At 38.1% G+C, this 16,587-nt stretch overlaps 1 protein-coding gene across 1 annotated transcript in view; it reads left to right on the top strand.

The window, feature by feature from the left end:
- CFAP58 (cilia and flagella associated protein 58) overlaps positions 1–16,587 on the top strand; it is a 59,469-nt gene that overhangs the window by 18,320 nt on the left and 24,562 nt on the right. The window contains exons 9-14 of the mRNA XM_030031519.1: positions 391–582; positions 4,880–5,041; positions 8,047–8,193; positions 11,689–11,829; positions 12,178–12,401; positions 14,421–14,532. Coding sequence (XP_029887379.1) covers positions 391–582; positions 4,880–5,041; positions 8,047–8,193; positions 11,689–11,829; positions 12,178–12,401; positions 14,421–14,532 — 978 coding nt within the window. The remainder of the gene's footprint in view (positions 1–390; positions 583–4,879; positions 5,042–8,046; positions 8,194–11,688; positions 11,830–12,177; positions 12,402–14,420; positions 14,533–16,587) is intronic.

Below are 16,587 nucleotides of genomic sequence, written 5' to 3'. Positions count from 1 at the left end.
TTTAGGACATGAGAAGGAAGGGTGTTTGGCTTTATTATTTATTTTACTGGCTATTGGCATGTTTTACAATCTAAATGCCCTAAAGCTGGTAAGGTTTTTCCAGTCATTAGTTATATCCACTTGTAAACAATCCTAGCAATTTTTTTGTAATGCAGACACTAGCGTTTTAACTTCAAATCAGAAAAAGCACTATTTTGCAACTCTGTTAGAGTTTTGTTTTTTTTTTTTTTTATATCAGATTTGAGACTCAAGTATTTCAACTGAACAAATTAGATAAGAGGTAGTAACATTGGGAAGTCCATAATCCACTTAGACAATGGCATGTTTTTGTCATAGTGGTGGCAGTGTTGCCTTTTCAGCTCAAGACTCATTATTTTGTCTTCCCTGTAGAACTTGGTCAAGGCTACCAGTGCTACTCAGAAGCAGATAAATTTGGTGAAGCTCCATGAACAGTCAAAGAAGAACTTGGAAGAAGAAATCCAAAATTATAAGAATGAAGCTCAGAAACAAAGGAAGATTATTTACCAGTTGGAGAAGGAGAGAGATTGTTTCATCAATGAAACCAGTGAGCTCAAACAGAAGGTAGGAACAGCTTTTTGTGCAAGTGGTTCTTTCCTGTCTTACTCTCAAAACTGTAAAGATGCAAAATATTAATTTCCTAATGTGCCAGTGGGAGGAAGCTTAGATCAGTGGTCTTCACACAGTTTACAAATGTTTCTTTTTGTCAGTTGTCAGTGCCTATTGCCTCCTACTGTTTCAGGTCTCTCTGGGGGAACCTCATCAATGGGTGTGTATTCTGTGAGAGACTTGGAGTACAGCCATGTATTTCTCTTATTCAGGGATCATTTGGGAAATGAAACTAGGGCTGGAGTTCAAAACAAGGCCTCTGACTCCCTATACCTGAGTCCCACAATTGAAACTCATATGCAGTTGGAAATTACTCTGGTTGTTCTGTCTTACCTGCAAAAGACCTTATCTTCCATACTACTGGTGTCCTCAAATTGAGGCCAGTGAGAACTGACAGTGCTCGACATCTTTGTAAGACACTTAGCATTTTGAAGGATTACTCCCAGTATGTGAAAACCTCTGAACACGTTCAAGTTAGTTTGCAAAATCGAAGTTTTCCAGGAACAGCTGCAGAGAAACACTGCATAAAATTTCTGTTGCCTGCTGCCCATTATTATGTACAACTTTATTCCTGATGGTATACTCAGGAACACGGTTGTAACATGTTCCATTAATTGCTGAAGATCACATTGAAGGGCCCTCCAAGAAGCTCATTGATTTACTGGGATTAGCTTTCAAGCTGTTTCAACTCACAAGTTATTTCCTGTCTTTTCACTTTAAAATTATCCTTTCCAACTTCATGTGACCAGGGGCTTTTAAATAATTTTTTGAATGGTATATGCTCCCTTGTCTGGAATACCTTTTGTCATTTCTTTGGAATAATATTCTATAAACATGAGAATTGTCTTTGTTGCAAAGTCATATTTTACATCTTTCTCTCATAGTGCATTTCTAACAGTATAGATATGAGTTAAGAACATTTTAAACTAGAGCCAGGGAGTAATTCGTAACACTCAGAACTACAAGGTTCTTGCTTTCAATTCTGATTAGGGTTGCTAACAATATTTTGAGGGTGAAAGTGACAAAGGTTTACTTGTTTACTTTTTCTTTTTTTCCCCTGCCACTTTGGGTGCAAATTTTCTGTCACTTCTTATAAGGCAGAGCCTCAGTAAATGGGTTATGACACTTCAGCCGTTTGTATAATGATGCCTGTGTTGTGATTGGAAATTTCCGAAGGACTTGCATGCTTCTGTGGTTCACTAAAGGGGCAATTCCTGACTCAGCTTGCAGGTGAAGAGCAGCAGAAGCAGTTCTGAGCACAGGAGTATGTGAGACAATAGTCTTGTCCCTACAGAGGTTCCCTACATGAAATTACACATTTTTTGGAAGGATAAGATAGGGCAAAATACAGGGTGGAAGGAGGATATAGGATCAGGAGTATTATATCCACTAGGTAATATTTAGGTTTACTCTTTGACCTATGCAGACTTGAGAAACTGTGGAAAAACTTCAGGAGCCATTTCACAGTTTGTAGGGAATGAGCTACTGATGGGCAGTAATCATATGGCCAGTCAATGTTCTTCTGTCACCTTTTACCATCAAGCCATCTCTGAAGCAGCTCGCCGCACACCTTCTGAATTGTGTAAGAGCTGGTAAAGAGCCAAACCCATCTAAGTCCAAAGACTTCTTGGAACTTCTGCAAGGCAGACAGAGCCATGCTGGCTCTGAAAGCTGTCTGGTTATTTAGAGCAGGACAATCTATAGAGCTGCAGAATTCCTCTTTCAAAAATCATCATTTACTAATGAGTGACTGATGAACAGAGTCAGCAAAGTTATATCCACAGCAGTAAAAGATTTTTAGTGGTGAGAATTCATGCTAGCCTTGCTCTTCTAATTATTGGCCTGGCTGACTGCTCATTTGTACCATTTTTAAGCCAGTGTCACTTGTTGAATAGTCTGACTTCTAGATTAGCCAACACAAATAAGAAAAAAAATCTGGCTCTTTCCTCTGTTGTATAGCCTGTATTACTGAGCTACAAATGTTATTAGAGTATTTCTTTTTTGAATTGAAATTCTTAGATTATGAAATCTTAGTTTCCCTGTAGAAGGTTAGGCTGCTGAGAGGAAGCAGTGAAGTATACCCTTCAGTCTCACCTGAAGTGTTCCCTGACTGCACCTTATAAGAGGTCACAAAACCAGTCTGTAATATGTTGTTTTTTTAAAAAAAAGCCATTCACAATGTTAAGTTTACAGTTTAACAACATATCCAGGAACATTAAAAAAACTATTTTCTTTTTTAAATTTGCATAATCTTTTGGAAAACCTAATGCTCAACATTAGGCATATCATTAAGACCATGGCAGCACTTCTCAGAGTGGTTAAATAAAGGTAAGCAAATAAGGATGGCACCATTACCGAGATCTTTAGTAGGTTCATTGAACTAACAGGTAACCAAGAGTAGATGATAGATAAGTGTACAGATAAAAAAAACCCTGTGAGGGTACAGAAGAAATCTATGAATATCTAATACTTTCTGCTTAGTTTTGGCACCTCCTCGCCAAATCTGAGAGGTGTAGTGTGCTATCAACCAAATCAGAATTGAGAATGCTCAGCCTCCCACAGGGCTCTGCTGGAAAACATTCCATGTATCTTTTCTGTATTTATAAGGGAGAATTATTTGAGCTTAATCATTCCTGGAAAAGCAGAGTCAGCATCCAGCCTGTGAGCACAACTCAGAAAACTTAGTCCACAAGCTTATTGCACTTACGTTGTATCAAAACCAAGTAAAAGACTTACAAATGCAGTGACCTACTTTCAAATCTTGCTCCAGCCTATGATCACCTTAGTGATCATGCCTTATTGATTTCTTCTCCCTGCTATTACTATTGGCAGGTTGTTTTAACAGAAAAGGAAAAGGCAGGAGTAAGTTATAAACTGGGACTGTGTTTTTGTATTGCACTGTAAGCAGTTCCTGAGATCCTCTGCAGTCAGCTACAAATGTGCTGGAATTGTATTCCTGCTGCTGTAATAAAATTTTCTCTATTTAGCTATCCCCTGTCTTCAAAGTTGGTTGGAGGTACCTGGTAGAATGATCAATTAATTAAGCTCCTGCCCCATAGTTAGACCTCACAAGGCTTTACTGCTAAGCAAGGGACAACATTGTTGACTGCAAACTTTGCAGTTATTGACTATTTGATGTAAACATATATATATATTACATATATATATTTTTATTCTTCTGCTTTGATGTATGAACATAAATCTTAGCTCAAACTGTTACCTTCAAAAACAGTTTCAGGAGAACTGGGTATGAAATGCAGCTGTAAATGGGACTTCTCTCCTGGATTTTGTCCATGTGATTCCTCAGCTTTTTCTTTAATGTTTGATCTTTTCCCCAGCTTTAAGGGTGGCATTGTTTTCTCCCCTGGGCAATGAACCTGAAAAATAATGTTCTTGATGTGTGTATTCCTTAGTTTTCTTTTTATTTCTTTTAATCTTCTTTCTTTGTAATGCTGGATTCTGTTTGAATACTGCCTGTTTGCGCTCCTCAGTTTTCAATTTTGTATGGCAGGAGGAAGGTTCTTATGTCTTAAAAAAATAATTAGGAAGCCCATCATAATAATTAGCAACTATTTGTATTTTTGCTCCTTTAATGTAGTAATTCTTATGTATTGTTATGGTGGTAACTGTTTAATAAAGGTGTATATAAAATTTTGTATTTTTTTATTGATACTGCATGTGATTATCTTCTTTCTACAGTCTACAATACTCCATTCTCTTTAGGTAATCTTCACATCATTATTTGTAATCCTTCTTAGAGGCAACTAATGGTGATTACCTGCTTATTTAGATCAAGTGTAAGTTACATTAACCCACTTTCTTCTTATTGTAATTATATATCAACAGTTTGTGATCGTGTGTTCATTAAAAAAAAGTTGGGTTGATAGAAGATAGGAGTACATGCAGGACTTCTTGGAAAAACATATGTGTTTTTATTCCTCTTATCATACAGCTGACATCTAAAACAACATACAAAGTCTAGCTTTGCTCTATAAATAACCTAAGGCTATTCTTGGTGAAAGCTGTTTTAGTCTTGAACAAAACCTAGGTAGCAGATTAAAATGAAATGTTGTCCCACATAAGCAATCCAGAAAGGTTAAACTTGTACTTGGACCGAAGTGATTTTTAGCTGTAGCTAAAACTTCTTATCACAGGATTTGAACTTGTCATCTTAGAAGAAAATCACAAACTCTGTCCCATCCTTATAATTTTGTGATGATGGTTTAATCATGTTCACTTCTTTCCGCTCCAGGTCCTCCAGCACCTGAAAGATATTGAAATACGGGAAATGCAGATCTGTGACTATGAGAAGAAAATTGAAGAGTCTGCGATTAAATTAAAACAGCAACAAAACCGCTGTGAAGCTGTGAGAACAGAGAGGAACCTGTACAGTAAAAAACTGATTGAAGCTAAGGTAGAAGGATACATTTTTTCCTTGCGTTTCTCTCTCTGCTCTTGTTTTTTTTCCTGATGTACTTTTAATTTGTTAAAAGGAAAGCTCACTGGATAAATGGCAGAAGTGATTTCTTCATTCCACTGTGTTTTGGGGAAATGAATGTTTTGGGTCCCTGACACTTTATCTGGACAGTTTGTATTTGAACTGGAAGTAGGAGTCCACAGTCATCGTGTGGCAATATCCCTGCTTCAAACCACGCATAAAATCACGGTACACTGTAGCTATGGAATCATAAAACCCTATCAGAGAAGAAACTTTTTCCTTTCCATCCTGGTTCCGCTCTGTTTTATCCCTTTAGGAGTTGTCTGCATGTATGGGAAATAGGGTATAAGGGGAAATAAGATTGCCTCTTTAGCCCTGAATGTGTATGCACATTACTGTGAATCATGATTTAGAAAGCAGAAGGAAAACTTTCCCAGCTGAAGTGGAATTTTCTGACAGAACTTAACACTTCCACCTTGCTTGCTCCTTTCAGGGAGTGTCTTTTTCCTCAGATAATGATTCTCTCCATTCATCTCTCTTCCTTGGGGATCTCACTAACAATACTAGAGGAAGCGAACAGATCACTTAATGATACGTTCTGTTATTCTGATGTAAAGATCTAAAATACTACACAAATCCTATTGCAATTGGAAGAGATTGGGGCCTTGGATAGCTGTGACTTACAGCCTCAGGTTATTTCAGAATAAGGATTTGTAACATAAACATATATAGTAGATTACCAATTTATACACTGGTTTGGATAGGTAGGTGTTTTGCTTGAGAAACAGATGGGAATGAACTGCCCAAGTTCCTATCCAACTGTGTGCTGAATTTGATTAGGAATTAACCATTTTGCTATTGATGTGGGATGCTTTACTTGACCTTTGTCTGCTTCTCATCAGCGGACGTGGTGTTGGGAGTCTTGCTGCTCCTAAACAGTTTCTCAGGAGAAATAAGGGTGAAAAATTGCAACACTGATGACGTTTTTTTTTTTTTTTAAATATACAACATAAATTTGCTTACTTATAAAGAACTGGCATCTATGTGCTGAGTTACAAAATGAAGCAATGAACTCAACAGCCTTTTCAGGTTTTGAATGTTATATGGTGGTATACGCAATGCAATTTATGGTTCCAGTCATTAGAGGCTGGTGTTTAGACTTTAATAGCTTACTTGGCTTACCATAAAACTTCTTTAGCAAGTCTTGTGTGAGAAGATAGCTGACCTCAAAAGATCTTTTGGCCAAGGCAATATTGTGTGTAGCAGTGAAAAAGTAGCCATTCATAGTTCAGTAACAGGTCAGCCAGCCATGAAAGAAAAAAATAAAAAAGAGGGTTGTGTTAAAAAAATTATGGCAAATTCTTTTTCCTTCTGGGAAAAACAAATTTGCACAAGCCTATTTAGATAAAGCTAGATGTAAGTATTTTTGGATTGCTTAATGTGGAAAGATCCCCTGTGGCCCACCTTGCTAGTGGTCTCCAGAGTAACATAATGTTCAGCTCGGTAAAATCTCTGAGAAAAGGCATGCTGGCAGGCTTTTAATATGAGATAAATATCTGATGCTTTCATCCTTGGGGTTTGTTTTGGTGTTAGGAGCTCATTTGTTTAAGCAAGTTGATTAGGAGACCTGTTTGCAAAAACTGTGTGTTCTTACTGTTCTTCATTAAATACAGAATCAGGAACGTATTTGGGTGTATGTCTGGGCACCATATTTTAAATCTCTCTCATCTTTTGCAACATTGAAGAGATTTATAGGCTATTTAGCAAAACCAGCTTTTAATATGACTTTTGCATTCACGGGAGTGACTGAACATGCAAACAGGTGGGCCTAATGGCATATTGCCACATTTATTTCTGGTTCATTTAATTTGCCAAGTAAGTGTGGAATCCATGGATTTTGTTTTTGAGGGCTGTCAGACTACTAATCAGTACTTTCTCTGTACTATTTGTGAAGACTGCGATGACTCAAGATCTTGCTTAACTATGTTAAGCATTTCACGCAAGAAAACATCACTCATTTGTCAAGTAAATTCACACCTATGGTGGACAGTGCTGAAAGAGCTCTAAGCTACCCTGGTTTTGTACTGAAACAGAGTGTATTCACATGAAAGGTTATGATGTACTCTCTGTGAGGTGGCAGCCTCTGGCGGAGGAGTAATAGCTTCTAAAGCTACTTTCATTAGATCCAGAAGAGCATGTCTGTCTAAGCATTGAATTTATTAGCTTCCATTTCACGTCACGACATGTGCTGTCACTGCAATGAGTTGAAACAGTTTCTTAATTTTGTATGGGCAGGCACCTCTCTGCTGTGAGTAGAAGTATTCCTACTGACCTGATCTCTCTGCAGTGATACCAGGCTTTTTGCTCTGTGTTTTGAGCTTAAAATATATACTAAATATTATCATACCAGGGACTTCTCAATCTCTGAGCACACTCTTTTCCCCCTTGCACCTATGTGCAAGCTACCACGTAGGCAAAATGGAGATAAGCATTTCCTATACTCCCTTAAAGGCATATAACTATCTTACTTATGGGTGTGTTCATTTGCATAAAAACAGCTTCTCTCCAAACATTTGTGCCCAACTGCATACAACCTTATTGAAAAACACATTACTAGAAGCATGAAAACAGATGGGTAGGATCAGAATCTTATTAATTTGGATTGAATGCTAGTTCTTATTGTGTGCCCAGCACTTTAAATTAAATGGCTTATTATACTCATAACTGTTGGTCATTATTTTTGTCAATGTATCTTTTAAAGGCTTTTTTACTGTAATGTCATGCTGGCATAAACAAAAAAATGTCATTTAATGAAACTGTTTTGTTCTGTTGGATTAAAAAGTAATGTCTTGTGATATGTACAGCCACAGTTCTTGAGAGGAGATCTGTTGCATTTTCCAACATCAAAATAGCCTGAACATCCAGTCACAAACTTCCTCTTTTTTGATCCCTTTCTGTGATCACACTTCCTGTCCTATTAGGATGAGATAGCAGAAATGAAGAAGAAACTGAAAACTGTGACACATCAGGTGGATCAGCTGAAAGAAGAGATCACAGACAAAGAAGCAGCCCTTGTGAAAGCACATCTAGAACATCAGCAAACAGAGAAGGAGAAGGAATCATTGAAAGTAAGAGCCTTTACATATATACCTTCTTACAAAGGATGGCTTCCATAAGTTCACAGACTGTATTATGTTCCTGGTCTGTGCTAGTGGTTTTGCTGTATTTTAATAAACTATTCTGTAATTGAAGCACAAGATTTCACTACCCTTTAGAGGTATTAGTTACACAAATCTTCTGTGTATCTGACAAATTTAATCTCTGCCTATAATTGTAATCAGAAAGGTCCTGGATTGTCTGTTGGAAGCTTTAAATCTCTGGGTGACTGAACATTTTTACTAAAAAGTTCCATTTTGCTTGTAGAAATGTGGATTTTGGGGATAGCTTGATTCTAACATACTTTTTAAAATAGACCCTTATAATTCAAGTTTTTTCTTTTTAAAAACTTTTTTCTCTCTGCTGTTTTTAAGTGAAAACCCCATTATATTACACTTCACAATCTTGTATTTCTGTGTGACTAGCAAGCATTAGCCTTCTGGGAGTTAGGCAGTGCCTCTTAGTAGGTCCATCTGCACAGAAAGTTATTTTAATATTGTGGTATAAAGCAGCAAGAATCTGTTTTAAATCAAAGGAAAACTGAACTTAAAGCTCTGGTTCTTCTCAGCACTGGCTGCAGCCCATCCTTAGATAAGCTATTAGATTTGTGGTGATATCGCAACCTAATTTGCTGCGCTCTCAAAAGATTTAAGGAGTTAGTGTCCACAGCAGCTTATTTTTTCTCTTCACTAAGCACTAGGAAAAAACCAAAACCAGGAAACAAACAACACCCCTCAAAATCAAAAGTCCCCTGCCACTTTCCACAGTGTTTTCTTTTGTCAGTTTATTGCTATGCTGCAATGACTCCTTGAGTTTTCAGCCCCTCTCAGCATATTACAGTTATGACAAAATGTCAATAGAGCTTTGTAAAAAGGTGATGAATTTGTGTTCTTGTACCTGATTTGTCTCAGAGTTGTTCTATCAGTGATGGAGAAGTCAAACAGTGTTTCATTTCCTGTGTGCAGCTTTCTGCCTTAACTAGTCCCCAATTCTGTCTCATCACCTCAGAACTGTCTGCCATCCATTTGACAAACGTGTGATTGCTACGTGGTTTACCCACTCAATTATTCACTAGCAAGTATGTCCATACGCTGACATCACATTACCAGCTAGCTTTGGGGCATTGTGGTCTTCTACCTGAGCGTCTCTGCTGAATACTAAAGCAGAAGGGGATTCAAAGAGGGAGCTGATTGACACAGGCAAAAGAACCCAATTATTTGTGTAGCAGGCCAGCTTCAATTTGTCCTGTTTGTGCTGATGTGAAGGAAGCGAGCAAGCTGTTCCTGGGAAATCAGTTTAAAGAACATGCTAAATCATGGAGGACTGGGATTTATAGGAATGAGATTATACAGACATTGGATTTATGCTTGCCTCAGCTAGCACAGAGGTCTTAAATGTGTAATCATGGTAAATGAAATGGAGGATGCCTGATCCCAGCTCCATTAAAGCCAGTACAATGCCATCTTTTGGTTTCACTTGGCCTTCATACAGGCTTGTGGATCGGGCTGGTTTGACAAAGCATCCAAATGTTGAAAAATATATATCTGAAAGCTGTAAGAGCTATGGCCCTCCAGGTTTGACCTGCTGTCAAGTGCTTTTGTATATTTTTTGTAGGTGTTCATGCAGGTTTTCGTGTTTGGTTTTTTTTTTTTTTAAGCATTTTCTAGAAATCTGGATGTTAAACCTCTGACTTGTTATTATTTCAGCATTCTGTGTCCAGCCCCAGTTATACCTTTTATAAAATTCATATCTTCCTCCCACCTCTAGAACAAATAAAAAAAGTCTTCACTTAGGCAAATATTTCAGAATCTAAACAAGAATTTGGTTTGAGATATTGGCGTAGGTCCCATTTAAATTCTTTGTTCTTGCTGACTGTTCTTCAGTTCTTACAAACTCTCTGAACCAACTTCAAACGAGCTGTGCTGATTTACAGCAGTTTTAGACCTGACCATTTTTCTGCTTGCACAGTGACTGTTTATTCATTTCCTTTTTTCTTACCTAATGTACACAGACCCTCATACTGTAGTTTTTAGCATATTTAATCTCACTGCAAGTCCTGTTAGCTTTTGGGGCCTTTGTGTGGCTTAAAGTATTTATGTTCTTTACTATGCAAGGCAGTTCAGATTTATTATAACTTAGTGCATTCCAGTGAGGAGATTTGTTTATATGAATGTTTGCTGCCAACATCTAATGCCACTTCTTGTTTACAACTCATATTTTTTCTGACATAAGGAGAACATAGAATTTTGATATATTAAAAAAATATTATCCAGCAATGCCAAACACATGAGCAGTTTTACATTTGTAGACAGCTTTTGCACAGTGTTGATTGCATTTCAATATCAAGTGGCTTGCATTTTTATTCGGCTGATGGATTCTGATGAACATCTAACACTGAGTAAGAGAGATATGAATGTTGCACATATGGGAAAATGAGAATTTTATTAAAGAAAATAAGAATGGAATAAGCTATTTTATTATGACAATGGAACTGTTTCTGTCTTAAATCAATGTTTTTGCAGGTGCAGCCTTCATCACAGCCTCATTCTTTCAGCATTGGATGATGCTCTTTCCCAAAAGGCAGCTTGAACATCATCCTTTATAAGGGTCAGAGTTGTGGCAAAGTCTTTGAGTCAAGGCTTGAAAGTTTCATATCTGTGAAAATGGGCTGTAGTCAGCTAGTTCCATCTTGGCTTTAACTAATTGCCTAGCAATGATAGAAATTTCTAATAATCCAAGAAGACCTTATTAGTTTTTATCTACAAACATGCCTTGAATTACAGAGTTCATGATAGTGGGATAGAATTATTGAGCACATTCCAGTGTTAGTTTGTATTAGTGGTGTGCAGTTCCTGTAAGAGTGCATTACTACTCCTGCGCTTAGGGACAGCCCCTCTTTTCACAGTCTTCCTCATCTACACATCCACTAAGAAAGTTCTAAAGCTCTTTAGTTTTGCTGTTCCACACCTGGTTGGCATCTTCTCCACCAATTCTGTTATTCCAGTCTGAAGCCTGTTCCGAGTTGATGCTGGTTTGTAATACGTACCATAGATGTTTCTCTTTCCAGCAGAGTGAACTATCCTTTCTTACATCCCAGACTGACTTTGAAATTTGAATAACAACTCCATTGAAAAGCTTTCCAAATATGACCTATTTAATTTAAAAAAAATTTTTATTAAATGAAGTGTCCCTGAATTACAACTTGAGCCATTGTCATAGATAAAAATCCATTCAAATTTCTGTTGTGTATAACAAAACGATATTAAAATACTGTTTACAACATTCTTTATGGTTCTTCATGCTTGCTTGTCTTGTTAGTTTTTGAGAACAAATCACTAAAATATGTACCTCTCAGGAAACTAAAAGAACGTATGAGATTTTATTAAAATCCTGACTCTTAATCCCAGGTTTATGTAATGGAAAGTTATTACTAAGCACAGGTTACCTATATTCTTTGACTCCATCAGGCTGAACTGCTTAAGATGAAAAAACAGGCTCTGGAAACCAAACACTTTATAGAAAATCAGGAGGCAGAAGAGAGAAGACTCCTAAAAATCATTGCTGAAGCTGATGCTGAGAGGCTGAAGCAGAAGAAGGAATTTGACCAGGTAGGAATCTCTAATTGACTTTTCGAACACACTGCATTTTGTTCCCTCATTTGTCCAGTGTATTTTTAAGGTCAAGATACTCAGCTACTGTAAATGTGGTACTACTAAAGCTTTATAGTGCCATTGAAACAAAAATGTTAAGATACTGAATTGAACAGTATACGTAGTTTATACTATTCAGGTGACTGAACCCTTATAGGGGAAACTATTAGGCCCTTGCCATATTTCTTTCACTAATAACAGTGAAACCTCTTAATGTACATGATTTTGACTGATGCAAATATAGTCATGATACTTCGGGATTGTACTGAGGAACTGTGAAATTATTGTTTTGCCCTGTGTCCTTAGGTTATCAATGAGAGAGATATCCTAGGGTCCCAGCTTGTTCGGCGCAATGATGAAGTAGCTCTGCTCTATGAAAAGATAAAAATCCAGCAGTCCATCTTAAACAAGGGTGAAACCCAATACCGACAGAGAATGGAAGACATCCGACTTCTCAAGCTCGAGATCAAAAAACTTCGTCGTGAGAAAGGAATACTTGGCAAGAGTGTGGCTAATGTGGAGGAGCTCAGGTAGAAAAACTGACTGAATACATTTCCATAGTGACTGCATCCATGATTCTGTGTTTGAGACAGAAAATATGTTTTATGCATGGTGAAGATTTGTATCAACAAATATTATACCTTAGAGAAGGGGATTGTTTGGTTTGACCTCAAACACAGACTGGATTAAATTCACAAAACAACTTATCAGCAATTAAGAAAATCAAAACATAAGAAGGAGGAAAGCAGGAAAAAAGACATCTTGGCCAAAGTTGAAATAGTTTCCATATTTCCCCTCGTACTGTGAGTTACTGCCTACAGAATAAACTTGACAGACAGCAGCAGAAAAGGTGTTCATAGTTCAGTGAGCTACTTAGTGGTACCCAAGGCCCAAATTAGTGGAACTGCTTTTTATTAGGCAATCCACAGAGGATGGGGAGCACTTGACATATTTATAACAAACCCTTGCACATTTTCAGAGCTCTCTCCTTCCAGATTTATATGCAGACTTGCTCTCTAAGAAAGATTTAGCTAAATTTTCATTGAAGGTTGTGTTTCTTTAAAACAGAAGTTTAATAGCCCCAGCCTGATTTATCTCCTCCTTCTCTGGCTTAATGCTTCCCTTCTTTTTTTTAACCCTCCCGTATCTGAGGTGAATTCTTTGCTGATGGGAAACTATTGTCGTTTTCTATAGAATCAGTCTTGGTTTGTAAGGGGAGGCAGCTATGTTTTTAGCAGATAAGTCATACTAATTCTGTGTAGCTACCACAGTTTTGGGTGACATCTTTAGCTTAACTGTATTAGTATAATTCCACGGCTTTCACTGGAGCAAATTAACTTCAGTCCATGGTCAGTCCCATTGACTCCAGTGGAATTATGCCAGTTTGATTTGGTGTAACAGAAAAGACAACTGTGCGCAAAACATTAGCGATTGCAGTTTTCATTGACTGACTGCAGATAGGAATAGGATTTGAACTTGCTGCCCAAATGCATTCAGCTGAAAGTCTGTGCTGTATTGAAACTCAGTGACGATATTGAAGTATAGTGCAATGCATGCCATGATGGGTGGATCAATTCTTGCTAACTGCAGCAGTAATCACGTACTTTAATGAAGTCCAAAACCGTCATGAAAACTGCCTGTCGAAAGACTCCATTTATCACTGGTGCTGCTAATTAGCTTTCTTGATTTGCCAATTGGAGATGTGGGGTTTTTTCCTCTTCCATAACCTTGTCCAACCTCACAGTTAAAAAAGGCCTTTTTCTCTCTAGTGAGCTAAATGCAACTCTGAGCTTGGCAGGAAAAGATTCAGTGGCAGATTAGGCACATGGTGATCCTTCACGCCCTTTCCCCTTGGAGAACTTACAGGATCCACACACTAAAGTGATAAGGGTCAGACCACTGTAAAATGTGCCTTTTTTTCCTGCTCCTTGACCGCCTATCCCCACTGTAAGAGCCTAGTTGTCAAAGCATCCTGGGAGTCCTCAATTAATTTTAAATTCAGCAACAAATCACCCCTGAAATTCCTTGGGGAGAGGTAATAAAAGAAATCAAACTTGGGTTCTTTAAAGAACAGTGTCCATCACACTTAGGTCCTAAAGTGTGTTTTGTTTACTGGGTTGTGTGAGCCATGTAGATTTAAAACCTTCTTTCAAACACAGGCTGTTAGTTTCAATACAGCAGTAACTGGATATGACTCCATAACTGATTTGTAGGTTACTCTAGATGAACTAACTGTCCTTCTGGCTTTAATGTACATGGGAAGATGTGGGCAGTGAGATCCAGTAGGCTGTGGAGTAGATTCCACAGGAAATGATGAAAAGTCCCTTTTTTGGAGCCATTCTTACTGAAGTGAGTGCAGAGGTCTAACTGTGTTATCTTATGGTTCCACCTGTTTCATGGTATCAGTGTCGACTATTAATCACAAGAGACACTTTGCCAGTGCTGTAATGCTTGGGAGAATAATTTGTTAATGTCTATATTAGTGCCTTGGTCACACTGATGTGGTTTCATTGTGGTTTTTTTTCTGTTTGTTTTATGCTGGTCTTAAGGCAGGAGGTTCATCACATGCGGAAGGAACTATTAAGGGAACAGACTCGGTGCAAAGTTTTGGAAGAAGAACTGGAGAATCCCTTGAATGTTCACAGATGGAGAAAATTAGAGGTGATGTGTCAGCATGTCAAGTTCCCAAAGCCTATATTGCCAAATCAGTGACACAGCACAAAGCCTATTTCGTTTACTGTTATGCAAATTATGTGGAGGGCCAGGCAGACTGAAATTTCCATAGTGCCTGTGGAATGGTTAACTGCTGAATGGTTTCCTTGCACAATGCAATCAGTGTTATTTTTGTGTCACTTTCTCAATGAAAAATTGCAGAGGGATTTGTAAGGAGCCAGTCAAATGCTAAAGGGAATAGGAATGCATAAGGTGAATTTAGAAGGGGTTGATTGCTTAACATGGATGATGAGAAAGAGGATGATAGGGGAAAGACACAATCCTACCTTCACCAATTAGGGAGATGTATATGGGAAGAAAGCCGGAATTAGAAAGGTTCATAGAACAGGTAGACTGGGGAGTAGACAGACATGAAGTCAGAAGGTAAATTACATCTGTGAGAAAAGGAAGAGGCTTCCACATAAACAGTGGTGGCCTCCCAAAGATAGCCATTCCAGGTAATGTGAGTTCAACTGTTATGTTTCACACTATTTGAACCTGCCAAATAAAGGGGAAAAATAAAAAATCTGTCAAGCACAGACCAAATATATGAACATCAATTGGGATCACTGGATATTTTTGAAGTCAGAGCTAGCTGAGATTTCTCTGTTGCATGGATCTCTGATCTGATGCCAGCCTGGGTTGCTTAGCTGCTCTAATAATGAGTGGCAACATGCTAGTCTGTACAGAAGCAGAGCTGAATATTTTGGCTGTGCTTACTAGCATGATAGTTACTTTCTGATCTTTCCATGCTGAGCTTAAAGCTGAGTGGTGTGGTTAGCTTTTCTTGTGGAAGGGAGATGAAACGCAGGATGCTGAACTAGGTTAAAGACATTTAGGTACAATCTGCAGCAGCACCTTGTAACAAAGGAAAATCAGGCTAGTCAAAACATCCAGTGTTGGGAAAATGAATGTATGAAGAGACTGATAATGGGAAATGATGTCTTTCCATTCTATGTCACTGGTTTGTATTTGGAACACAGGAAGGCCAGCAGATGGCAAGATCCATATGAAATAATCCTGATGCAGTTTTGGTTCAATTCCTAATGAACAGACACCCTCATATCATTACAGTTGTTACAAATTGACACCATGTTTGGGCAATGCTATAAAAAAATCAAGGACTGAGTGGGTCATGGGAGCTCAACTACTTTTTAGCCTCGTTTCTCAGGAAATGATGTTGTGTTGTGAGCCCTGCATGTGTATCTGTGTTAGTGTCCCAGTTACACTTCAATTGATTAGTCAGTTTAGATAAAATCAGACAAAAGATTGAGCCATGAGATACCAAGTTCCTTATGAACTCAAGCAAATATACAGAGAGCAGGACTTTATTGGAGCCTTTACTGCAGTGTGAGTTTAATGCTTATGAGACACCACATGAGAGAGGAAAAACCACGTGGGAGAGAGGTGTTGTGAAACCCCAAGTGGGCAAAAGCTTCAGTCAGAGTTTGCCCTTCATTAAAGGATCCAACAAGAAGATAAAAAGTGGTGGGGAAAGTGAGCTTTGCTGGCTGCTCCTCACAGAATTGTTTGTTTGCCCCTTAAAGCTTCCTCCAGATGCAATCTCTGACAAAAGAATGAAAAAGGAAGGAGAGGCAGACATCTACTAGCTCCTGGTCTTTACAGGCTATGTAGATAGAGGGCAGCAGTATAGTGCCTACACTCTGTCACCTCTTTAAGCACTTAATTCCATTGAAGAACGAGGTTCCACACGTATGGAAACTTTAAAGCCTCATAATAATTTATCAATGTAATGTACCCCTATAATTTGTTCCTCTTAACTTCTCGACCTGTTTCAAGACTATTGCAATTACTCTTTCTTTTGTTCAAGAGAAAAATCTTCCTCACCTTAAAACTCAGCTGGCACTCTGAAGTTTTTAAAACAGTAGGAAGTACTTGCACTGCTCTTCATTTGTCAGTAGGCAGTTTCAGTTTCTGCTAAAAATGATATACTAACCTGCTTCCCTGCCACGTGGTTCTACCAATCTTTGTTGGTTTGGGGGT

The sequence above is a fragment of the Aquila chrysaetos genome, chromosome 11 (genome assembly GCF_900496995.4).
Source record: "Aquila chrysaetos chrysaetos chromosome 11, bAquChr1.4, whole genome shotgun sequence".
NCBI classification, from domain to species: Eukaryota; Metazoa; Chordata; class Aves; order Accipitriformes; family Accipitridae; genus Aquila; species Aquila chrysaetos.
Note: the sequence above shows the minus strand (reverse complement) of the source record. Positions and strands in the feature narration are given on the sequence as shown.